General features: G+C 39.7%; 1 protein-coding gene across 6 annotated transcripts in view; it reads left to right on the top strand.

Annotated features, from left to right (window-relative positions):
- Positions 1–26,159, top strand: part of IFT80 (intraflagellar transport 80) — a 113,339-nt gene that overhangs the window by 37,830 nt on the left and 49,350 nt on the right. For all 6 annotated transcript variants that reach the window (XM_036351328.1, XM_036351333.1, XM_036351332.1 and 3 more), the window contains 4 exons: positions 2,838–2,947; positions 6,378–6,467; positions 7,233–7,370; positions 23,180–23,359. In XM_036351328.1, coding sequence (XP_036207221.1) covers positions 2,838–2,947; positions 6,378–6,467; positions 7,233–7,370; positions 23,180–23,359 — 518 coding nt within the window. The remainder of the gene's footprint in view (positions 1–2,837; positions 2,948–6,377; positions 6,468–7,232; positions 7,371–23,179; positions 23,360–26,159) is intronic.

Raw genomic sequence — 26,159 nt, forward strand, 5'->3', positions numbered from 1 at the left:
TCCTACTGGGGATGTGCCCGCAACCCAGGTACATGCCCTTGACCGGAATCGAACCTGGGACCCTTCAGTCCGCAGGCCGACGCTCTATCCACTGAGCCAAACCGGTTCCAGCTGGAGATTTACTTTTGAAGTCCAGGTCAGCTCCTGGCTACTCCCAGAAAATATTCCAAGAAAATGTACTTACCAAGTACAGAAAAAGGAGGAGTGTCTCCTGAGGTTGGCCATCTCATTGGCCATCTGTCTGTAGGTTCCTCTGGTAACAGAACCATCCTACATGTCATTGGCTGAACAGGAAATTTAGACCCAATATAATGTCTAACCTAAACTGTGGAAGGCATGCTTCTGGATTTTTTTGGACTAGAGTAGACTTTCTAAGTCTTGTATACCACTGAGACTTGCTCACAGTTGTGTTCTCATTGGGAAGAAAGTGGCACAAAAATGTAGGGTGCTGCTTGAATACAAACTTTTATCTTACTAACTCCCTGTTGATTACTGATTACTTCCTGTTGATTAGCATCAGTTGGATTACAATTTAAATAAATAATTAAATCATATTGGTTGACCATAAAACTTCAGATTCACATTTCATTTTTTTTTTTTAAATATATTTTATTGATTTCTTACAGAGAGAAAGGGAGAGAGAGAGAGAGAGAGAGTCAGAAACATCGATGAGAGAGAAACATCGGTCAGCTGCCTCCTGCACACCCCCCACTGGGGATGTGCGCAACCCCAGGTACATGCCCTTGACCGGAATCGAACCTGGGACCTTTCAGTCTGCAGGCCGACGCTCTATCCACTGAGCCAAACCGGTTTCGGCTCACATTTCATTTTTAATGAGAATGTAAATTCTTTTTATTTTTAAATATATTTTATTGAGTTTTACAGAGAGGAAGGGAGAGGGATAGAGAGTTAGAAATATTGACGAGAGAGAAACATCAATCAGCTGCCTCCTGCACACCCCCCCCCCCCCCCCCCCACTGGGGATGTGCCCGCCACCAAGGTACATGCCCTTGATCGGAATCGAACCTGGGACCCTTAAGTCCACAGGCCGACGCTCTATCCACTGAGCCAAAGCGGTTAGGGCGAGAATGTAAATTCTTGAAAGATTTATTCATTGATTCTCATCAAGTCAGTTGCTACAATAGTCTGACATAGGTGTCCTAGACAACTTTTAAAAGCTTGATTATATATTTCATAGATCAATTTTATAACCTTATTCACTTTCCTAATTAATAGATAACTTGGTCAGAGAGTGGAGTATAGATATTTAATGTTTTCAATAGACATGATACTTATTTTTTTTAAAAAAACCAGGCTCACATAAAGTACAGCCTTCCAGAAGATAATCTAGAACGTAATTGAGTTAGAAAATACCAACCCTAAATTCTATTCTAGGATATTGAAAGCAGTATGAAATTTAGTGTAGTTTATAGTATTGTTATCAGTAGATGTGCTGCAGGAAGATAATTTCCTGAGACCCCCACAGGAGGATGGGATTTTGTGGAAAGCTTTAGTGGTGATGTAAAATTAAAGGGGTTTCCCCCGGAGGTCCCATCTCCTTTCATCCTGCCTAAAAAAAATCCAGTCTTATCTTCAGCAGGGCCAGGATTAAGGCCACTGCCCAGAGTTTCTGTTCCATATTAAAGTATAGTCCAGTCCGGCATCTGGCTGGCTTAGCTTGTGTTCCCAGTTCAGTTCATTGTGTGTGGGGTCCCCATGGCCATGGGCCATGCAACTGCTACGGCACATGGCTATGGAGAGAGAACAGGTGAGTGCATGGGCGAGTGCAGGTCATGGAACCAGAGAGCAGGAGGAAACGAAAGAGGGAATTCTTTGGGGATTTTAACTTAAGATTTCTAGAGCTTGCAGTGGCTCCACCTTCCTAGCCAATGATCTTTTCCCAGGCTAGACTGACAGGCAAGTACCTTTCCTACGTCACCCTGACTTCGCTGGGCATGTGCCCATCTTCCCCTTTGTTCCATCCCTTCCCCCAGTGATCTGCAGGGAATGGACTATTGGTTTTCCTGGGGAGTGTGAAGCTGTAGCTTCCTGGTAAAGCTGTCCAGATGACCATGCTTATAATGTCTGGCCTCCCCTTTTCTCTCTTCCTTTATTAATATTAATAAACTAGTTAATGATGACCATAACAGTATAATAGGTAACTCAAACTTGTATCTTTCCTCTGGAAGTGGAGTCAGCTTAGTTCTGGTTATAGGATATTTGAGTCCTGCTTAGCCTAGCTTTCAGGCTAAAGCCACACTTAATTGATAGTAAGACTTTCCCTAATCAGATAGTTAATTTGTCATTTGTGAATTCATAGATGGGAGAGCTAGGTCATTTTGGAGTTGGGTGATTTCTATTCATTAGACTATTTCTTAAGCAGCAGATGAGGGGAAGTTCTGTTGCCTGTAGCAGCATCAAAAATGGGAATTATCTATAAAGTGAGTATACTATGTATATTTTTGTGTGGGAGATTTAAGCATTAAGTTAGTTTAAACTGATGGTTATTGCTGATGGGAAATGATACCTCTTTATACACCTCTTTATATCTTAACATAATGTAGTGTATTTATTTTATGTATTTCAATAGCACAATATCTTGAATTCCTAAAAGCTTCATCTTTTCCCAGCAAGATCAAAAGTAGTTAAACACATAGCCTGTCAATTGTCAATGTAAATTTTCAATGGTCAATATTAACCCAGTCCAGTTTGAAACGGCTTTTGAATTATGAGGAAAGGAAATGACACCCCAGATTACTTTTTTGATCCTCTTAACAATCTCCCTCTTTATAAGGCATGATAATAAAAGTTTATCAGGTGTGTTTTTCTTTTTACAGGAACACCAGTGTATTCAGTAGCATGGGACCCTGATTCAGAAAAGGTTCTTTACACAGCAGGCAAGCAGCTGATCATTAAACCTCTTCAGCCAAATGCTAAAGTTTTACAGGTACTTTGCAGGCATTTGTAAATTGTTATCAGGATTTGCCAGACTGCTAAGTGAGAGGTCTTGTTCTTAGGGGAGTCCCTTTCTTCTGGGTGGTCTTTTTACAGTCTGAGGCTTTGAGTGTGTAGTTTTATCAGCCTTTATTATAGAACAGGGAATATCTGGTTATGTTTCCAACAAGGTTCACTTCCTTCTTATTCCAACTCACATCATACCAGTAAATCATAAATATGGTTTGCGTTACTAAATTGTCACATGATTTGGCATGATTGTTATCTTTGACTTTAGCAGAGTCAGCTTCAAATGTGTAGATTTGAGACAAAACAGGACGAAATCATAAAACTTTAAAAGCTTGTTTAGACTGTGTTTTTTATTATCATTACTATCATTTTCCTCCTTGTCCTCATCTGTTCAATACACTTGAGGGTTCCCTAAGACTCTAGCATTCTTTTAGTATTTTTGGAATGGAGGGGAAATAATGTAGAACAATTTAGAACAAATCAGGTGTGTATAATTTTACCCATTATGTAGAAGCAAAACAATGGTGGCAGTTAAAACAGGTCAGCATAGGACACATTAATGGAAAACTTTGAGCCTATATTTAGAATTTTGGTGTTTGATTCCAGTGTTAAAAGGAAGAATCATTTTCTTCACATGTTGGAAATGACGATTTAATGTGGTGAACAAGACTATAGACTTTGGAATTAGTCACCTGGATTCAAGTGCAAGTTATAAAATATCTTTGAGCCTCAGCTCTCTTATTAGTTGTGATACTCATACCTACTTGATAGCATTATTGAGAATTAAATGAGTTAAATTACAAAGTGCATTGGACAGTACATACAATAAGCATATTGAGTACATGCAATAAGTACTCAATAGTATAATTCAGTATAGAGGAGTTGTTATTGATATTATTATGCATTATTAAGTTATTTCTACATTTTAGTCAGTCCCTAATAAATTAGAGCTAAAGAGGTCAGAAAAAAAATGTAGAAACTGTAGAATGACTAGGTCGGTTTAAGGGATTTGATGCTGGAGTTTGATTTGCTACAGCAGGTATAAAGGTGTTTTAAGAAGAAGCATCAGATTTAACAGTTGAGTAGATACAGATTTGGGGGAGTAAGGAGATAGAAATGACTTTGAGGTTTTATATTAGTAACTTGTATATAGATTGTGCTACATATATCATATAGTCCGCATGCATTTACATTTTTACTGCATGCAGAACAGAACTTATGGGACAAAGGAAATAGAAGATACAAGTGCTTGCTCTTAGGCAACTAAGGAAAAGAATTTGGGCAAAAGGAAGAAGCTGGAAAAGAGTACTAGTTCTGACTGCCTTTAGTCAAAGTTCTTCCCTACCACTTACACTCAGAAAAGCTGCTATGAAATTACATAGCAAAAACAGGCAAGATGAACCTTTTAGTTTGTAATTATGTGACTTGTTTAGATACCTGTAATTAGGCTTATTTGAATGAAACTCAGGAAGATGCTTATGTCACCATTGATAAATTATAATTTAGTGGTTTGGTAGAACCTTTGAACCAGGAGGTAGTGAGAGAAGGAAAAGTATCCAATGCCAAAGTTCAGCTAGAGGAGAGGAAGAGTTAAAGTATAGTGCAAATTTTCTATTCCTTATGGAAAACTAAGGTTGGGCATAAGTATAGACTCAAATTTGGATTGTCCATAAAAAAGAATGCTTAATTAATTGGTACTTGTAGAATATAGTTCAAAAGTAAATATTTCATTTCCCATGAAATGGGCTCTATGGACTCTTCTAGAGACCCAAATCTGGTTTTATAGTGAGGAGACATTTTTTATTTATTCAATTAGTGAAAATGTAGTGCATACCTACTATGTACCAGACACTATGCTAGCTGTGAGATATTCAAGGTGAAATAACAGTTTCTGGCATCAAGGAGCTTGTCCAAAGGAATTTCAAGAAGTGACTAAAATTGAGAAATAAGTGAAAAATGTGCATTATATATAATAGTAAATATATGTAATATATAAATTGATATACTAAAACAGTACAGTTGATCCTTGGACAACATAGTAGTTAGGGGCACCGACCCTCACACTGTTGAAAATTTAACTATAACTTTTGCCCCAAAGCTTAACTGCTGATAGCCTGCTATTGATCAGAAGCCTTACCAATAACCTAAGCAATTAACACATATTTTATGTTATATGTATTATATACTCTATTCGTACAATAAAGTAAGCTAGAAGAAATGTTAAAAAAAATCATAGGAAGAGAAAATACAATTACAGTATTTATTGAAAAAAAATCTGCATATAAGTGGACCCATGTAGTTCAAACTCATGGGTAAACTGTATAAGGGAACTTTAAATCATATTTTGTTCCTAAGTTTTGAACAACAAAATTTTTGTAGGTTTAAAATGAAACTTAATGATCTCTATGTGTATATCTATCTAAATATATATATATATATGAATCTGTGCCCAGATATTTTATTTTTGTCCTTGCAGTTTATTTTAGGACATTTGTTTTTGAGAGTGTATATTTTTACATATCTTAAATAAAACAAGCTATGAATTATTCTTATTTGACACTAATTCAATATTTTATTCTGTATATTTAAAAATAATAGATTTGGAAGGATCTATAGAGAGAGCCCTTTAATTGGTCACTCTAGTTATATTATTCTGCTTAAATATGGTAAAAGAAAGCTTTTAATTACATGTGTGATAATAGCTAAATGGGCACATGAATTACTAGTATATTTAAGGACAAGAAGACATCCATGCTTACTTTCTGGATTGCCAATTTCTGGGAGATATATATATATATATATATATATATATATATATATATAGAACATATAAATATCTATGGAATATATCCTTTTGTTATATAGTAAATGCAGCAGAAGATTTTCCTAGTTGTTCAGTGACTATGCCAGTGACATGAAGGTAAAGAGAATGAAGCTTAGGAGAATATGCAGAGGGAGTGAAGAGAGTACTAAAGAAAGTGTTCAGGTAGTAGAAGTTTTATAAAAAAGAAAAGAATAAGTTAACAAGAATGAAGGCAGCAGTAATGGGGTCAACTGTACAGAGGAGAGCAAGATTTGGATTTAACTTAAGTTTTGGAGTGCATGACATTCATTCCAGTGTTATCACACAAATGTCAAGCTTGGAATAGTTCAACAGCAAGTGATTTTCCATCTGAAGTTCATGCAACTGAGGAAATTTATAAGGATGTAAACTATATAGTGGATGTCGTAGTGCTAGGGGCTTTCATTAGTGTAAATTAGAAATGAAACAGGCAAATGAGGTTATGCATAATGGCTATGAAGGAAGATGGGAATCTCCAGGGAGAGGACAAGAGGCAAAATGTCTTTTCCTATTAAAAAAAAACTGATCAGTGCTCTTGAAGTTGTAATTAATATCTTTTTTCTTCTCATAGTGGAAAGCTCATGATGGAATTATTTTAAAAGTAGATTGGAATTCAGTCAATGATTTAATTTTATCTGCTGGTGAAGACTGTAAATATAAGGTATGTATGTTTGAACTTATCACCTGGTTGAAAGAATCAAATTTAGTTGATAAGTATTCAGCATCTATGGATATTCGTTTAGTACTTTACTTTAGCCATGTCATTTAAGGCTAGTAATTTAACGTATTGTTAGTTATTATTTTAAGTGGTATTTTAAAGTGCTGACTTTCTCATTGGCCTTCCCTCCCACAACTCCCTAACTTCTATCTGTGCTCATTGACCTATAGAATTTGACTTAGTAAGTAGCAACATAAATACAACTTCTAGTTTTAGTGACTCAATTTAAATCAACTCAATTTAAGTTTTTAAAAATCAAGCTTATTGGTTTATTAAGCATTTACTAGCTTTAGAACAAAATAATTTTGGGGGAAGAATAAGATTTAATGTAACTATAGTAAGAGGAAACTTAATTAAAATAAATACTTTGAGAGAACGTTGATAGAACACTTGTTGAACAAAGAATTTAAGCAAAAAAAAGCACCATCTCAAAACTTCATTATTTAAAAGGAGTTAAAATGGGTGTTTTTTGATTAATTAAGTAGCTTCTGAAAATTGTGACGTTATTATAATATGTATTTTTTGAGATACTTAGGTTTCAAGGAATACAGCTTATCCACCCCCCTTGTGTGATAGTAAAGACATTTAATTAATATTGTAAGGTGATGATTTCTAAATCTTTACTTGATATCTCATTGTAGAACAAACTTGTTTGTAATAATGTGGTGATGACTGTTATAAAAGATTTTGAAAAATTTGCTTTTGTAGGTATGGGATAGTTATGGCCGCCTTCTATACAATTCACAGCCCCATGAGCATCCTATTACCTCAGTTGCCTGGGCTCCAGATGGAGAATTATTTGCTGTTGGATCGTTTCATACTTTACGTTTGTGTGATAAAACTGGGGTAAGTTATAGTGGTGAGCAATCACAGATGTGTTGTCATAAATGTGGTAATGCACAACACACCTGGTTCTCAATATTTAAAAAACATTTTCAATGCTTGCATTTGATTGAATCTTTCTGATTTGTCTTCTTAATATACTGGTTCAATCAATTCCAGATTTATGAGACCAAACTCTTTAAGTTTGAAGACTAGGTATGTTCTCCACTATTTGTCTTTCTGGAAATAACTTATTTTAAGCATGATTGTAAAAGATGATAAAGTAGTTAAAGTATTAACATTTATGCTCAATCAATATGGAGAGTTCAGCTTTAAACCTTTTTAAAATTGTCAAATATGTTTTGTACAAAAATTTTGGTTGCATATTTTTGGTAAGAAATGGATAGTAAATTTTAAAAATTACCATTTTAAAACCAAAGGACTTTGTTTTTTTTGTCAAGAATTCCATCTTTGAATATGTGTGGGCGTTTTCCACACGAGAGACTATGCCTTCCATCACACCAGTTCTGTTTAGAACTTAAACAAAAAGCCAAGCTCCAGAAGCAGTAGCATTATCTGAGTGGGACTGTTCCATACTGTTTCCAACTATGAGGAAATCACTTAATTGTTCTGTGGCTTAATAAGACTGTTAATAAAGTCCTCTGCCTGGTGTTACAAGTTCTCCTAAACCTGATGCGATAAAATCCAGTTAGTCTTCCCTCCCACAACTCCCTAACTTCTATCTGTGCTCAAGTCAGGTCGAACACTGACTCTTGAATCTTCTCTGCTCTCACTGTTGCTCAGCCTTCTTTCATGGAATGGGAATGCTCTCACCTTTGTCTTATTTTTAGTGAGCTCTACCCATTTTTTAAGGCCCATCTCATGTTTGACTTCCTTTCATGGTACCTTCCATAGATTATCTAAAGTTTATCTATTTTTCTAAGTTTCTCTCATGTAGGTCTCTTGTCTTGTCTTAGTTATAAATCAGGATAATAGAGTACTTTTTAAAAAAATATATATTTTATTGATTTTTTCACAGAGAGGAAGGGAGAGGGACAGAGAGTTAGAAACATCGATGAGAGAGAAACATCGATCAGCTGCCTCCTGCACATTCCCCACTGGGGATGTGCCCGCAACCATGCCCTTGACTGGAATTGAACCTGGGACCCTTGAGTCTGCAGGCCGACGCTCTATCCACTGAGCCAAACCGGTTAGGGCTAATAGAGTACTTTTCATCTGATTTTTTTTTTTATCAATGATTCTGAGTCTATAGAATATGTACTCTCATTTTCACAATGTATTACACTCTAACATTGTCCATTTTAGTTTTGACTCCCCTCAAGTTTCTGCCTGCTTTTTTAAAAAAAGTCAACTTTATTGCGATGTAATTCACATACTATGCATTTATTTATTTAAGGTGTACAGTTTACTGTTTTTTTAGTATATTCATAAGATTGTGTAATGATCACCACACCCTATTTTAGGACATTTTCTTCCCCTCTAAAAGGAATCACAGACTCATTGTCAATCCCTATTTCTCCCTACCTCACCCTCCAGGGGTGGGCAAACTTTTTGACTCGAGGGCCACAATGGGTTCTTAAACTGGACCAGAGGGCCGGAACAAAAGCATGGATGGAGTGTTTGTGTGAACTAATATAAATTCAAAGTAAACATCATTACATAAAAGGGTATGGTCTTTTTTTTTTTTAGTTTTATTCATTTCAAACGGGCCGGATCCAGTGGGCCGTAGTTTGCCCATGGCTGCCCTAGCCCCTGGCAACTACTAGTCTACTTTCTTTTTATGTTGATTTGCCTATTCTGGCCATTTCATATACATAGAATTAAAACATTATGTGGCCTTTTGTGACTGGCTTCTTTCACTTAGTGTGATATTTTTAAGGTTTGACCATGTTGCAGCACATATTAGGACATCATTTCTTTTTATGGACAAACTAGAAGAGGCTTGGTGCACAAAATTTGTGCACTTCGGGGGGGGGGTCCCTCAGCCTGGCCTGTGCCCTCTCACAGTCTGGGAGCCCTCAGGGGATGTCCGACGGCTGCAGAGGTGGGAGAGGCTCCCACCACTGTCCCTGCACTCGCCAGCCATGAGCCTGGCTTCTGACTGATCAGGGTTCCCCCTGTGAGAGCACACTGACCACCAGGGGAAGCTCCTGCATTGAGCATCTGCCCCCTGGCGGTCAGTGTGTGTCATAGCGACCAATTGTTATGTCAATTTGCATATTAGCCTTTTATTACATAGGATTAGAGGCTTGGTGCATGAAATTCATGCACTTGGAGGGGGTGTTCCTCAGCCCAGATTGCAAGAGGGCTCAGGCTGAGGGACCCCACCTGTGCATGATTGGGGCTGGAGAGCGACGCGGGAGGTTGGCCAGCCAAAGGGGGACCGCAGGAGGGCTCCAGGGTGCATCTGGCCTGACTCACTCAGTCCCAATCAGCCGGACCCCAGCAGCAAGCTAACCTACCAATCAGAGTGTCTGCCCCCTGGTGGTCAGTGCATGTCATACTGACTGGTCAACCAGTCAACTGTCTGCCCCCTGGTGGTCAGTGCACGTCATAGTGAGCGGTTGAGCAGCCTTAGCATATCATTAGTGTATTACACTTTGGTTGGTTGAATGGATGACTGGACACTTAGCATATTAGGCTTTTATTATATATGATAATATTTCATAACTAGAGGCCCGGTGCACAAATTTGTGTATGGGTGATCTGGCCAGGCCAGCAAGGGGGAGGGTCTGCAGGAGGTTGGCCAGCCGGCCCAACCTCTGATTGGGGTGTTGAGGGCCGATCAGGGGAGGGACCGGCTCGGGGGGTGCCAATTGGGGCCCAGGTCAGGCTGGTTGGCTGCCGCAGTGCGTGTCATAGCCACTGGTTGTTTCAGTCGTTCTGATCATTCGACCGTTCCAGTTGCTGGGCTTTTATGTACTGGTATATAAATATGAATATGACATGCTTTGTATTTATCAGTTGGTAGATATGTGGGTTGCTTCAGTTTTTATCATGAGTAATGCTGCTATGAATGTGCATAAGTTTTTGTATGGACATGTTTTCATTTCTCTTGGATATGTACTTAAGAGTAGAATTACTGGGTTAAATAGTAACTTTGTGTTTAACGTTTTGAGGAATGGCCAAACTATTTTCCAGAGTGGCTGCCTACTTTTGACTGCTCTCCAGTCCTCAAGTAGTTGTTTTTGTATTTTGCCTTGAGTGTATAAATGTTATCTGTAAGAAGGTTGGTCTGGTAGCAGCTATTCTGCTATTATCATTCTTTACATGTCAAAATTTTACTTAAAATACTTGATCATGAGTTTCTATATTTTTATTTTTTTAAGCCATAAACATTTTATTTTATTTTTTTAAAATTAAATCTTATTGTTCAGATTATTACAGTTGTTCCTCTTTCTTCCCCCCATAGCTCCCCTCCACCTGGTTCCCACCCCACCCTCTGCCCTTACCCCCGCCACCTTCTGTTCTCATCCATAGGTGTACAATTTTTGTCCAGTCTCTTCCCATACCCCGTACACCCCTTTCCCCCCTGAGAATAGTCAGTCCACTCCCTTTCTATGCCCCTGATTCTATTATATTCACCGGTTTATTCTGTTCATCAGGTTATTTATTCACTTGATTTTTAGATTCACTTGTTGATAGATGTGTATTTGTTGTTCATAATTTGTATCTTTATCTTTTTCTTCTTCTTCATCTTCTTAAAGGATACCTTTCAGCATTTCATATAATACTGGTTTGGTGGTGATGAACTCCTTTAGCTTTCTCTTATCTGTGAAGCTCTTTATCTGACCTTCAGTTCTGAATGATAGCTTTGCTGGGTAAAGTAGTCTAGGTTGTAGGTTATTGCTATTCATCATTTTGAATATTTCTTGCCACTCCCTTCTGGCCTGCATAGTTTCTGTTGAGAAATCAGCTGACAGTTGTATGGGTACTCCCTTGTAGGTAACTGACTTTCTTTCTCTTGCTGCTTTTAAGATTCTCTCTTTGTCTTTTGCTCTTGGCATTTTAATTATGATGTGTCTTGGTGTGGTCCTCTTTGGATTCCTTTTGTTTGGGGTTCTCTGCGCTTCCTGGACCTGTAAGTCTATTTCTTTCACCAGGTAGGGGAAGTTTTCTGTCATTATTTCTTCAAATAGGTTTTCAGTATCTTGCTCTCTTTCTTCTTCTGGCACCCCCATAATTCGGATGTTGGTACGCTTGAAGTTGTCCCAGAGGCTCCTTACATTATCTTCATATTTTGGGATTCTTTTTTCTTTTTGTTTTTCCGGTTGGGTGATTTTTGCTTCTTTGTATTTCAAATCTTTGTCTTGATTCTTGCGATCCTCTAGTCTGCTGTTGGAACTCTGCATAATATCCTTTATTTCAGTCAGTGTATGCTTAATTTCTAGTTGGTCCTTTTTCATAACTTCGAGGGTCTCGAAGTTTCTTGAGGGTCTCACTAAATTTATCGGTGGTTTCTGGAAAATTCTTGAAAAACCTTAAAAGTGTGGTTTTGAACTCTATATCCAGTAGTTTGCTTTCCTCCATTTCTGTCATTTGTGACTTGTTTCTTTGTCTCGGCATTTTTTATGCTTCCCTGTGTTGATAGAGTGGCTTTCTGTGTTAGGTGTCCTATAGGGCTCAGTGGCTCAGCCTCCCCAATTACCTGAGGTGGACACTCTTGGTGCACCCCTTTGTGGTGGGCTTTGTGCACAGTCTTGTTGTAGTTAAGTCTTGATTGTTGTAGGTTCACTGGGAGGAATTGACCTCCAGGCCAATTGGCTGTGAGAATCAGCTTTGTCTATGGTGGGAGAACTTCTGTGCTGGAGACACCCCTATGGGGCAAGACTTGCTTCAGTGGGGCTTTGGTGCTCACTGAGTCTGCCCCCTGAGTGTGTCCCTTATGGATCTGAGGAGTTGTAATCTGGATGGTCCCCCTCTGACCCCTGGGTACACTGGCTCTTGGATGTCTAAGGAGGTGCTAATTTAGCCTCGGCCTAAGGCTACCCAGCAGGAGCTATGGAGAGATTCCTCTTCTTTGTTTGGGGTTTGGAGGCGCCCAGATGAGGCCCAGCTGTGAAGCAATGCAAGCTGCTGTGGGGCCTTGCACCTTCTTTTGGAAGTTCTGGGTCTTTCTGATTCAGCTGCAGTTTGTTAGGTAATTTTCAGGTTGCAAAGGGCCAGGCCTTTCATATGCAAAAGCCTCTGCACACAGCTTGGGTGGGGCGGGGTCTCAGGGGATCAACAGGGTGGAGCAAGCAGCTATGGCTGCTCCCCGGTCCTACCCTAAGAGGCCCCGCGTCTCAATGTCCCGGTAATCGCTGCAAGCACCTCTGAGAGAAAGCCGCCCTCGAGTTCTGCCCGATGTCAGCCCAGTTTCTCCCCATATGAGTCTGGGTCCCCAGAGACTCACCCGGAACTGGAGTTCAGAGCAGTCGGGAGCTTGAGACTCCCTCCCAATTGAAAAAGACAACTGCGTCCTCAGCCGCCAGTCCTTTCCACGTGCACCGCGTTCTCAGCCGCCAGCCCTTTCCACGTGCACCGCGTCCTCAGTTGCCAGCCCTTTCGGCATGCGCTTCTGTACCTCTGCACTTTACTTCCGCACCTCCTCTGAGTCTCAGTGCTTTTGTCTTTCCTTCTGGTTGTAGAATTTCCACTCAGCCAGCCTTCCTGTGGTTCTGGATGATGACCGTTTTGTCTTTTAGTTGTATTTTTGAAGTGGTTTTGCGAGGCAGCAATTTCCGGTGTTACCTATGCCGCCATCTTGGTTTCTCCTAAGCCATAAACATTTTAAAATAACTTGTTATTGATTTTAGAGAGCAAGGAAGGGAGAGGGAGAGATAGAAACATCGATGAGAGAGAAACATCATCGAATGGCTGCCTCCTACATGACCCCTACTGGGGATCAAGCCTGCAATTAATCCCGAAATCAATTGCCCTAACTGGGAATCGAACCAGCAACTTCTTGGTGCATGGGACGATGCTCAACCAATTGAGTCACACCGGCTGGGATAATCATGAGTTTTTAAAAATCAGTTCTGCACATTTGAGAGCTATGCTAAATACTACAGTGATTCTCAAGGTGAAAGAGAGAGAGCTACCTATTTGAGATTCACTATTCAAGGAATTGTCCAGGAAAATAGCCCGATGACATGGGTAGACAGTTCATGAAACATGCAAATGGCCAGTATAAACATGAAACGATGTTCACATTAACTAATATCTATAATCATAAAAGTGTAGTATGCTAATTAGACTGGACATCCTTCCAGACAAAGCCGAGGCTGCAAGGGAAGCCCAGGTCCCGGGTGCCTGCCGGCAGCCAGAGGGGAGCCCGGGTCCTGGGTGCCAGAGGGAAACCGGTGCTGGCAGCCAGGGGAAGGAAGGCCTACTCTTGCACGAATTTCGTGCATTGGGCCTCTAGTATACATATAAAATAAATAAGTAATGATGTATTTTACCGAACAGATTGAAAAGATTAACAATTACTTAAAAACCTTGGGTTTCCTCAAGTAGGAGGAAATGAGCTCTTTCATTTACACACTGTTGATGGAAATGTGAAATGATTCCATCTTTTTGAGGGGTAGTTTGATAATACAAGTGTTAGATGTACATATTCCTTGACCTAGGGATCTCACTTCTAGGAATTTTCTCTAAATAGATCATTGTACAAGTACACAAAGATGTATGCACAATAATTTCATCATAGTGTAGTTATAATGAAAATGAGAAATATATTAAATTTCCCATGTAGGAGACTAATTAGATTATTATTCTATATAGCTAAAATTGATTACCCTCAACTCTTAAAAATGGGGAAGAGGGCTATGTTTAAAAACCTGGAAAGATATTCATGATAAGTTATTTAGTGAAAAGACCAGATTTTTGAAGAGCATTTTATTTTATGATCTCACTGAGATAAAATAGTATATAGCTATATCTACATGGCTAACAGTATACTCATAGTTGCTGTATACTATATCTTTTCCTTCTTCATGATTTTGTAGTGTGACCCTTTCTTAATGAAAGGTATCGATTTCATAAATGTAATGAAGATCTTTAAAAAGTTCTTCAATAAAAATGAGCAAAAAAAGGAGTGATGTCACAGAAAATGGTGGAATAGGGCATTCCAATTGGTCTCTCTACTCAACCAACCATTAAACTGGCAAAAAATGTCATTCAACTTTTTCAGACCTTTAGAATCTAATTCAAAACTTACAACAACTAGGGGGAATGTTTAATGAAAAAAAGACACTGCTAAATTTTGGTAAGAAAGCATTGTGGCATGTTTTGCTCACCTGCCTACCATTCCTCATTTCCAGCTTGGGAGTGGCCATGGGGATGGTAGTGTGTGGCTTGCTGGTGCCTGAAGAGACTATATGAACTATGTTCACAAAAAATTGTGGTTGAACTTTTTGACATGTCTGGTGGTTCTCAGACTGAAACAGAGACGTATCTTTGTTTTGCCTCCTTTGGAAATCTCTCAGAGCTGGAATGGCTTCCCAGTAGGCATCTATTGAAAGCATCTAAAGACTTACTACCAAACCTCCTGGGGCAAGGGACGGTGGGTGGGACAAGCAATAGCCAGACCAAAAGCCTAGGAAGGAGGAGGCTGAAGAGGAAGATACATGAATCCAGAGTGCAACACACATGCCCAGGACCAGACAAAGGCCCAGGAAAGACTTGGAAGATGCTAGGCTTGTATCACTAGCAGAACTTTGGGCAGAGCTTTGTATCACAAGCAGGAGGTGAAGGCAAAGGAAGCACTATAGGTGGCCTGGCTAAGGGTTGACAGAGTGCCCCAGCTCAGAACTAATTGGCAAAGCGTGGGAGAGTATTTTTTTTTTCTTTCTTTTTGGCTCTATCAGGTCAGAAGCTGACCCCTGAGATAACAGAATGGAGACTTCAGTGACCACACATGAAAGAAGAAGTCTTGGCAAAAATAGTTTGGAAGAGTCATTAAATAAACAAATGACTGCATTCCTCAAAAAGTAGCAACAGCAAACCTGGGAAGGGGGAAGAATCTGATTTCCAGAGTTACCACATTATAATATGCAAAATGTCAATTTTTCAGCAAAAAATTACAAGGCATACAAAAAGGAAAGCATGGCCCATTCACATGCAAAAAAGAAATAGATACCATCCCTGTAGAGGCCCAGCATTGGACTTAAAGTCTTTAAAGACAAAGTCTTTTAAGTCAATGGTCTTACTTATTTAAAGTATATTTTTACTAGAGGCCCGTGCCCAAAATTCGTGCACTCAGGGGGCTCCATCAGCCTAGCCTGTGCCTTCTCACAGTCCAGGAGCCCTCAGGGGATGTCCATCAGATATCCTTAGTGCTGCTGCAGAGGCGGGAAAAGCTCTCGCCACCATTGCTGTGCTTGCCAGCCATGAGCCCAGCTTCTGGCTGAGCGGTGCTCCCCCTGTGGGAGTGCACTGACCACCAAAGGGCAACTCCTGCGTTGAGTGGGATCGGGCTGAAACCGGGTCTCTGACATCCCCCGAGGAGTCCCGGGTTGGGAGAGGGCACAGGCCAGGCCAAGGGACCCCAATGGTGCATGATCGGGGCTGGCGAGGGATGCAGGAGGTTGGCCAACTGGGGAGGGACCGCAGGAGGGACCACGGGAGGGCTCCAGGCGTGTCCGGCCCATCTTGCTCCATCTAGATTGGCCAGACCCCAGCAACAAGCTCGTGGTCAGTGCAGATCATAGTGACTGGTCGACCGGTCAACTGTCTGCCCCCTGGTGGTCAGTGCACGTCATAGCAAGGAGTTGAGGGATGCTAGCATATCATTAGCATATTATGCTTTGATTGGTTGAATGGACAGCCGGACACTTAGCATATTATGCTTTTGTTATATAGGATTGGCTTCAGAGAGGAAGGGAGAGGGAGAGAGAGAAACATTAATGATGGGAGAGATTCATTGATCAGTTGCTCCTGCACACCCACTACTAGGGATCCAGCCCACAACCTGGGCATGTGCCCTAACCATGAATGGAACTGTGACTTCCTGGTTCATAGGTGGACCCTCAACCACTGAGCCACACCAACTGGGCACAATGATCTTAAAAATGCTCAGAGAACTAAAGGGCACCAGGAGAACAAGGTCCAAACAAATAGAAAGGATAGAAATTATAAAAATGAACCAAATAAATCTGGAACTGAAAAAAATGATCAAAGGATAAGAGAAATATATTGTAAATAGCCCCAGAACCCCAAAATATGTCCAGTCTCTTCAATGAGTTTCATGCAAATAAACATTATAGTACAATGCCATTTCCCACTTATCAAAATATGGGAAAATGGACCTCCTCATAATTCATCGAAGGGAACATTTATTGGTACATCTTTACTCAAGTATAATTGGGCAAATCTATCAAGATCCTTGAAACTTTTGTCATAGTTATTATACCTTTAAGGAAGTTTAAAAATGTATTGCATGTTCATTTGCTCATTTTCATATTCACTAATTCCTTCACAAATATTTGAGTCTATTATATGCCAGGCACTTGCCTTTGGTGTTAAACAGCAGTAAACAAAATAAATTATCTGCTCTGAGTTTTTATTCCTGCAGATGAAAAACTGTAAGAAAACAAACAAAATGACTATGTAGTATGTTAAATGGTAATAAAATACTATAAAAAAATAAAGGTGAGGTGGTCAGGGAATGTCAGACACAAACCAAATATACATTATTGAGTGGTTAGTAAAATAAGTTACGGTGTAGTGAATTACTTGTGGATGAAAAATTAAAAGCCATAATACCACAGTTTTTCTCTAGATCCCATAATAACTTTTATTTTTAAACTTTGACTTTTAAGAAAGGCTTGCTTCATATATGTAAAGTAAAATCTTTCAATTTAACATAGTCATAAATAAATATGCAGAATATATTAATGAATTGCATTTTATTAAATTAAATGTAACAATTCAAGGGGAAAGATTTGAATATAAGTTATCTTTTAAATGACATTGTTGCTTTTATCTATCAGCAGGTGGTGCTATTGCTTGTGTAAAAGAGAACTTACTGCCATTCTTATTTTCTCTGTTCTTAAATACCCAGTTTTTCATTGTAATGAAAACATTGCCCTTTGTGCATTTATTCTTCCACTCAATTAAAATAATTTATCATCTGCAATAATTGGTCTTACTGTTATATGTAACTTTTCATAGTTTTATATATCAGCAATTTTTCATCTCATGGCACACATAAACTAATTACTAAAATTCTGCATCATACCAAAAAATATATTTTTTGCCAGTCTGGAAAAAAGGTATAATTTTGATCCATTCACATCAGACAACTATTGTTATGTTGCTGTTGTCATTTTTTTACTTGACAATCTAAGAGAAAAGAAGTCAAGTATTGCATGTTTTAAAAGTTCTTGTGGCACACCTATTGAAAATGGCTGATATATAGCAACACACGATTTAAGACACTGCAACTTGCTAATTCCTGGTATATGAAAGAGATTATTGATCTTAAAAATGAGTTAGTGTACCTGAGGCCAGTATACTGAAAACAAAGATATTACATATAAAAATATATTGCCAAGTCTTTCAAAAGTGTAACAGCAATTTGTTGTGTTCTTGTTCAGTGGTATAGTGCTTCTTTCTAGACAGCTCAAAATAACTTGGGTCATATCATCAATACAGGTCATATTTGTGTTCTATAAACTTTTTATAATTATTGATTTTTCTATTTTTGTTTTTGCTTATTTTGTGGTTTTAGAAATTAGTTGCACTTAACCACTGCCAAACTAATTTCTGTTTGCTTTTTCATATTCTGTATCCTAAGGAAACTGTTACCTACAATTTATTGTCTGGAATTAGAAGTAAAAAATAGAAAACCTCACTAGTACAGTATAGGCACAAATAGTGATTAGTATGAAATAGTTTAATTAGATCTAAGTCTTATATATTAATCTAGGGCAAAAAGAAGTATAAGAAAAATAAAACAAAAATAGAAAAAATAATATCCATAATCATGCCAAAAAATAAAATATTTTTATTTTCTATGTACCTTACAAGTCTTTGAGAAGATTTTTACATGGCTGTGATGACTAAAAATAAATTTTTACATATCCTTTTACTTTTTGTATTGATGTTGAATACTTATTTTAGCTCAATATTATATTATTAGGGGCCCAGTGCATGAATTCGTGCACCTTGAAAGGAACTGTGGGCCGCGAGGCTGCAGTGGGCTGTGAGGCTGGGGTGGGCACAGGGACGGGTCTCGGCCCATCCTCCGTGCCCCTGCCCGGCCACTCCCACTTGATGGCGGCACCGGCCCCAATCGCACCCGCTGAAGGAGCAATTTGGGCCAGCGCCAGCAGCAGATGCAAGCATGGCTGGTGCCGTCAGCGGGTGCAAGTGGTGGCCGCTGCCCTGATCTCCCCTCAGGAGCAGGGGGAGGTGGAGAAGCCCTCAGGGGTAACCAGGGCCTGCAGCTGCCACTTGCACCTGCTGATGGCACTGAGCGATCAGGACCAGCACTGGGCACCGGCAGCGGGTGCAAGCAGCAGTGCTGGTTGCAGGTGTGAGAGGCAGCTGCCAGCCCTGATTGCCCCTCAGGAGCAGGGGGAGGCGGAGAAGCACTGAGGAGCGATTGGGGCCGGCAGCTGCAGCTTGTACCCACCAATGGCGCCAAGCGATCGGCGCTGGGTGCCAGCAGTGGGTGTGAACGGTGGCGCTGGCAGCGGGTGCAAGCATTGGGTGGGACCATGGCACGTGGGAGCAAAGAATTTTCAGTAACCACCAGAGGCTCACTCCAATGACAGCAGCTGGCGCTCCGCCTTGGTCTGGCACCCCTGCTCACCTGCTCCACCATTCCACCGTGGCCAATGCCTGCCATGTTCTGCACTGTGCTGCCTGCTGCAGACACCCGCCATGTTCCATGAGCACCACGTCGTGGTCAGCACATGTCATAGCGATCGGTTGTTTGGTTGTTCCACCATTCAGTCTATTTGCATATTAGGGTCATATATATGTATGGTCTAAAACTACAATTAAACTATGAAAGCATAGCATCAGCATAATTTTAATAAAGATAGACTGGCCCTAACCAGTTTGGCTCAGTGGATAGAGCGTCGGCCTGCAGAATGAAGGGTCCCAGGTTCGATTCCGGTCAAGGGCATGTACCTTGGTTTTAGGCACATCCCCAGTAGGGGGTGTGCAGGAGGCAGCTGATCAATGTTTCTCTCTCATTGATGTTTCTATCCCTCTCCCTTTCTCTCTGTAAAAAATCAATAAAATATATATGTCTATATATATATAAAAGATAGACTGAAGGGGAAAGATAATGGCAGAGGCAACATTTTTTTTTTTTTTTTTTTTTTTTTTTTGGTGCCGTGACTTAGATCCGAACCGAGGCAACATTTTTTAAAAACTCAAAAATGAATTAAGTAAATGAGCCTAATTGTATTTAGTTGTTTGTATAACTACCTGGAGAGGAACTATTTCAGGTGACTATTTGGCTTGATTGTCAGCTTCTTGTGCTCACAGTAGAGACTCAAGAGAGAATTACCCTGCCACTTTGAAAAAGCTTTTCAGTTCCCCAAATGGCAAACATAGAGTTACCATAGACCCAGCAATTCCACTTCTAGGTGTGTACCAGAGAAATGAAAACATATGTCCACACAAAAGCCTATACACAAATGTTCATAGCAGCATTATTTATAATGGCCAAAAAGCTGAAAAAACCAAATGCCCCAAAACCCAAACAAAATATGTAATATTTATTCAATCCAATATTATTTGTCAATCAAAGGGATGAAGTACTGACACATGCTACATGGACAAACCTTGAAAACATTAAAGTGAAAGAAGCCAGTCACAAAAGCCACATAATGTATTACTGCATTTATATGAAATGACCAGAATAGAAAATGAAAATAGATTAGTGGTTGCCATGAGCTGGGGGATCCAGGGAATGGACGACTGCTAATGGGTATGGGTTTCTTTTTGTGGTGATAAAAATGTTCTGAAATTACATAGTGGTGATGGTTATACAACTCTGACTATAATAAAAACCACTGAATTCTATACTTAAAAAGGGTGGATTTTATAATACGTGAAATGTATATCAATGTTGTTATTTTTTTAAAAATAAATAGGCTTAAGGGCAAAAGAGTGAAAAAATAAAATTTAAAATTTGTAATCAGTTGTGATGTTGTTATTTTGAATACTTATATTGGTTCTCTAAAGAACTGGGATTTTTGACTAGGTGAAAGGAGATACTGAGGTAAGATTGGTGAGGATAAATAAAAATTCCCTAGTTCCTGGGTTTGAATTGGAAGTGTCAGTTTGAGTTCATGAAAAAATTTCCTAATTCTGTTCATTAGAAAGGCCTAGGGGCGCCCTCGTGGTTTGGCTCAGTGGATAGAGCATTGGCCTGTGGACCAAAGGGTCCTGGGTTCAATTCTGGTCAAAGGCACATACCTCAGTTGCAGGCTCCTCTCTGGCCTGGGCCCTGGCACATGCAGGAGGCAACCAATCAATTATTTCCTTTCACATTGATGTTTCTCCCTGTCTTTCCCTCTCTCTTCCACTCTCTCTCTCTAAACAAAAAAAAAAATTTAATGGAAAAATATCCTTGGGTGAGGATTTAAAAAAAAAAAAGGCCTAAACTAGAGGTTTTCTCTCAATACAGGGGCGGGTCTCACATAGATAGATAAGTGTAACCTAGAAGAGGCTACACTTACTGCGTTCTGAAAACAAGAAATCAATTACCTATACTTGCATAATTTTAGGCGTATATCAAAGATGTTTTTTTCTTTATTGATTAAGATATTACAAATGTGTCCTTATACCCCCATTGTCCCCCATACCCCCACTCATGCCCTCATCCCCCGGTGTCTGTATCCATTGGTTATGCTTTATCAAAGATGTTTTAGTTACATTTTCCACATTAGGGTGCATTGAAGTAAAGGCTGACTTCAGGTGTGGATCAGGAAATATAAAATATGAATCTGGAACATTTTCTCATAGAAAACAAGGAAAGTGATCAAAACTACAAGATTCCATTAAAAAAAGCTAAAGAACCAACTTCAAGGGATCCCACTGGCTAAAATTGGGCTAATTGGAGTATTATATTTATTAAAGCACATCAAATATGTTAAAATTAATGAGTTCATGATACTAAACAATAACATTTATTGGTTACATTTGAAGATTACAGTGGTGTGTAATGAATTCCCCTCACATTTATTGATTACATTTGAAGGTTACAGTGGTGTAATGAATTCCCTTTTACCTATTACTCAGCTTCCAACAATTGTCAACTAATGGCTAATTTCTACCTCATCTGTACCATGGCCCAGATTATTCTGAGCAAATCCCTGACATCAGAATTTCATTGTTAAATATTTCTACTCATTAAAAAACACGGAGGCTTTTCAAAATCTAACCTCCATACCATTATTAAACCTAAAAATAATTAACAATAATTCCTTAATATTCTCAACAGTCACTGTTCAAAATTTTCCAATTGTTTTTTGTTTTTCAGTTTGTGGGAATTGAGATGCAAATAAGGTATAATAATTGTGATTGGTTGACAAATGTCTTAGATCTCTCTTGATCTGTAAGTTCCCCTTTTGCATAATTTCTTTAAAAATATTTTTTATTGATTTTTTTTAGAGAGAGAGAGAGAGGCATCAGTGTGAGAGTGTAACATTGATTGGCTGCCTCCTGAATGCCCCCTACTGGGGTTCAAGCTGCAACCCTGACCTGAATCAAACCAGCAACCTTCCAGGTCACAGGACAACACTCAACCAGCTGAGCCACACCGGCCAGGGCTGTAATACCATCTTTCAAAAAAGTGTTTGTTACTGTCTTGCACATGCACCTCTTTTGTTCCAGCTGAGGCTTATTGATATCTCTAGGTAACATTCTCACATAGATAGGTCCTAGAAGAGGTTACACTTACTGCATTCTGAAAACAAGAAATCAATTACCTATACTTTCATGATTTTAGGCATATATCAAAAATGCTTTAGATACAGTGTGTATTTAGTTTCCATTTTTAATGACATTCTTGAAACATGTAACATGTATAAAATCTTTCAAGAACTGCAAAACACCCACACCATTTCCAATCACATAATTACTTTTAAGTAATAATACTGAATGGATACATACAAAGATTCTGTAGGAAAAAAAGAAGACATCTTAATAGGAACTGTAGAATTAATAGTAAGATGTCTTCTTTTTTTCCTACAGAATCTTTGTATGTATCCATTCAGTATTATTACTTAAAAGTAATTATGTGATTGGAAATGGTGTGGGTGTTATGCAGTTCTTGAAAGATTTTATACATATTACAAGTTTCATACATATTCAACTGTATACCTTAAAAATTACTTCTTTTGTTTAGTTCCCTATACTAGTAATTAAGAAAAGTATTTCTTACTAATTCTAGAATGAAGATACTTTTTAAATTTTGGTTAATCCTCATGCAAGGATATTTTTTCCCCCCATTGATTTTTAGAGAGAGTAGAGAGGAGGGAGGGAGGGAAGAAGGGAGGGAAGGAAAGGAGCAGAGAGAGAGAGAAAGAGGGAAACATCGATGTAAGAGAGAGACATGGATTGGTTGCCTCTGTACTCCCCCAACCAAGGCCAGGGATCAAATGTGCAACCGAGATACATGCCCTTGACCAGGAATTGAACCCAAGACTGTTTGGTGTGTGCACCAACACTCTAATCACTGAGACACACCAGCCAGGGCACTTTTTAAAAAAAATTGTCTTAATATGTTAACGTATCCTCAGTTTAAAACTTAATAAAAATTTTTTTAAATAATTGAATTTTTCTCTTGCTTTTTCTTCCCCAAGTGGTCATATGCTTTGGAAAAGCCCAACACTGGCAGCATATTTAATATTGCATGGTCAGTTGATGGCACTCAGATTGCTGGAGCCTGCGGAAATGGACATGTTGTTTTCGCACACGTGGTGGAGCAACGTTGGGAGTGGAAAAATTTTCAAGTAACATTAACCAAAAGGAGGACTATGCAGGTATGATTATGGTCTATGGTTGATTAAACCTGCTTCTTTTCACATTAGTCCACTATACAGATGATGGGATTATCTTCGTTAATAGTATTTAAATTAAGTTTATAAAAATTCAGTCACATTAGATATATTTTAACTATACTATTAGTGATCCTTTTCATGACTAGGTAAGAACCTTTCACTGAAATAGAGGCTGAGTGCCCATAGTTACTGAGGTTCTGGGGTTGAGGCAGGGATAGTGAAACTTGAAGCATTTAGAGAAAGTGTGGATACAGCTGAGGAAGGGGGAGACAGCTATGACAGGTTAGATTAATTCCTGGACCTGACCCAAAGGCAGGTTTAACCTTCTCATCAGAGTCCGGATTGCATTATTTTATTTATTTAGAGTTGTATGAGTTTATTTAACCTCATTAATATTTTTCCTATTAAGAATTACCTAAGGCAAGCCAAATTGGGAAAATAATAGGAAGTTCTTATTGGTAGTTAGGAAGAAAAGATTTAATTCTGGAGTGAAATACTTTGTAGGTAAAGACAGAAAGGTTGGGATGTGGAATGGGAGGTAAAGGGAAATAATTTATAAGTAGAGAATGTCAGAGAGAGGAGTTCTCTATTCAATTGTAAGCCTCTTACCCAGTACCATATTTCACTTGTTTTTATCTCCCCCATGGGGCCTAGCCCAGTGCCTTGTATATCTATATAATAAAGAGGTAATATGCAAATTAACCCTCATGCCCTCACAAGATGGCTGCCTACGACCAGGCTGGCAGCGGGGGTTAGTGAGGGACAACCAAACAACTGAACAGCAGGTTGCGTGGGGCAAGCAGGCCGGCAGGGGGGCTATGAGGGGCAACCAGGTCGGCGGGGGGGGGGGGGGGGGACAGGTGGAGGCGACCAGGCCAGCGGGGGGGGGGGGGCAGGTAGGGGCAACCAGGCCAGCAGAGGGGGGCAGTTGGGGGCAACCAAGCCCGCAGGGGGGGCAGTTGGGAGCAATTAAGCTGGCGGGGGGGGGCAGTGAGGGGTGAGTAGGCCAGTGGGGGGACAGCTGGGGGTGACCAGACTGGCGGGGGGGCAGTTAGGGGCGATCAGGCCGGTGGGGGGGGGGGCAGTTAGGGGCTACCCGGCAAGCAGGCAGGTGAGTGATTAGAAGCCAGTGGTCCAGGATTGTGAGAGGGATGTCCAACTGTCGGTTTAGGCCCGATTCCTGGGATTGGGCCTAAACCGGCAGTTGGACATCCCCCAAAGGGTCCCGGATTGGAGAGGGTGCAGGCTGGGCTGAAGGGACCCCCCTTGCCCCTGTGCATGAATTTCGTGCACTGGGCCTCTAGTATATAATAACACTCCACAAATATTTTTAAAGTTAATTGACAAAAGGGAGGAGGAGCCCTAGCGGGTTTGGCTCAGTGGATAGAGGTAGGCTGTGTGGACTAAAGGGTCCCAGGTTCGATTCTGGTCAAGGGCACATGCCCGGGTTGTGGGCTCAGTCCCCAGTGGGGGGTGGGCAGGAGGCAGCCGATCAATGATTCTCTCTCATCATTGATGTTTCCATCTCTCTCTCCCTCTCTGAAATCAATAAAAAAAATATTTAAAATAAATAAATAAATAAAGGTTTTTTAAAAAAAAAAAAAAAAGGGAGGAGGAAGAGGCCAAAGACAATGTGCCAATGGCAAAGCCTCTGCCAAAGAAAGGGTAACTATCTTCCCCCTCCTCTTCCTCCTATCTGTAACCTCCTCCTTCAGTACTCACAATTCAGATTGTTATAAATACAATAACATTTTGGAAGCATATATCTTACGATTTCTTGGACAGATCTATTCAAATATTCTTTAGCCTAATTACCCAGATTTTAAAATTTGGATAATATGGTCACCAAATTAATAATAATTTGGTATACACTAATTTTTCTTTGTTTTGTTTACTGATTTTTAAATTTTAATCTTCATATTATGGAGAATTTAAAACATACAAAAGTAAACAGAGTAGTATAATGAATCTCTATGTACTTATCACCCAGCCCAACACAGTCAACCCAAGATCAAACCTGCCCCATTCATGTCCATATCTATTTTCTCCCCCCAGAAGTGACTCATCACTTTTGCCATAGTCTGTCTTTAGAAGCAGGCTACTACCAGGTCCAGTCCACACACAAGTGGAGAGACTTACATAAGGATGTGAATACTAGGAGGTGAGGATCATTAAGAGCTATCTTACAATTTACCTAACCACACATACATACCCTTACTCATATATGTGTAACTCAGATATGCACTACTCAACTAATGCAGCTATTCCATGTGCAATGAAAAGCAAACCCTCCCTCCCTAAAAGGAGATAATACAGATTCTTCCAGTTATTCTGTCCAGCTCCAAATCTCTGGTCTAGAAAACTATAAAAGTGAATTTTAATTATTCTTCTCCCCCTCCCTATATTCCTAATTTACAGTGACAAGGGGAAAACAGGAGAGCTTCAGTGAAAACAGTTGGTAAAAGGGGAGCCCTAACTGGTTTGGCTCAGTGGATAGAGCGTCAGCCTGCGGACTGAAAGGTCCCAGGTTCGATTCCAGACAGGGTCATGTACCTTGGTTGCAGGCACATCCCCAGTAGGAGGTGTGCAGGAGGCAGCTGATTGATGTTTCTCTCTCATCGATGTTTCTAAGTGTCTATCCCACTCCCTTCCTCTCTGTGAAAAGTCAATAAAATATATTTTTTAAGAAAGCGGGGGAGAAGAGAAGACAACAGTGATTGCCAGGTCCATAGCTAAAATGCAGCCAGCCAGTAATATCCTGAGAACCCGAGACCCCTTTTTC

This window comes from Myotis myotis, unplaced genomic scaffold, assembly GCF_014108235.1.
Source record: "Myotis myotis isolate mMyoMyo1 unplaced genomic scaffold, mMyoMyo1.p scaffold_m19_p_2, whole genome shotgun sequence".
NCBI lineage: Eukaryota > Metazoa > Chordata > Mammalia > Chiroptera > Vespertilionidae > Myotis > Myotis myotis.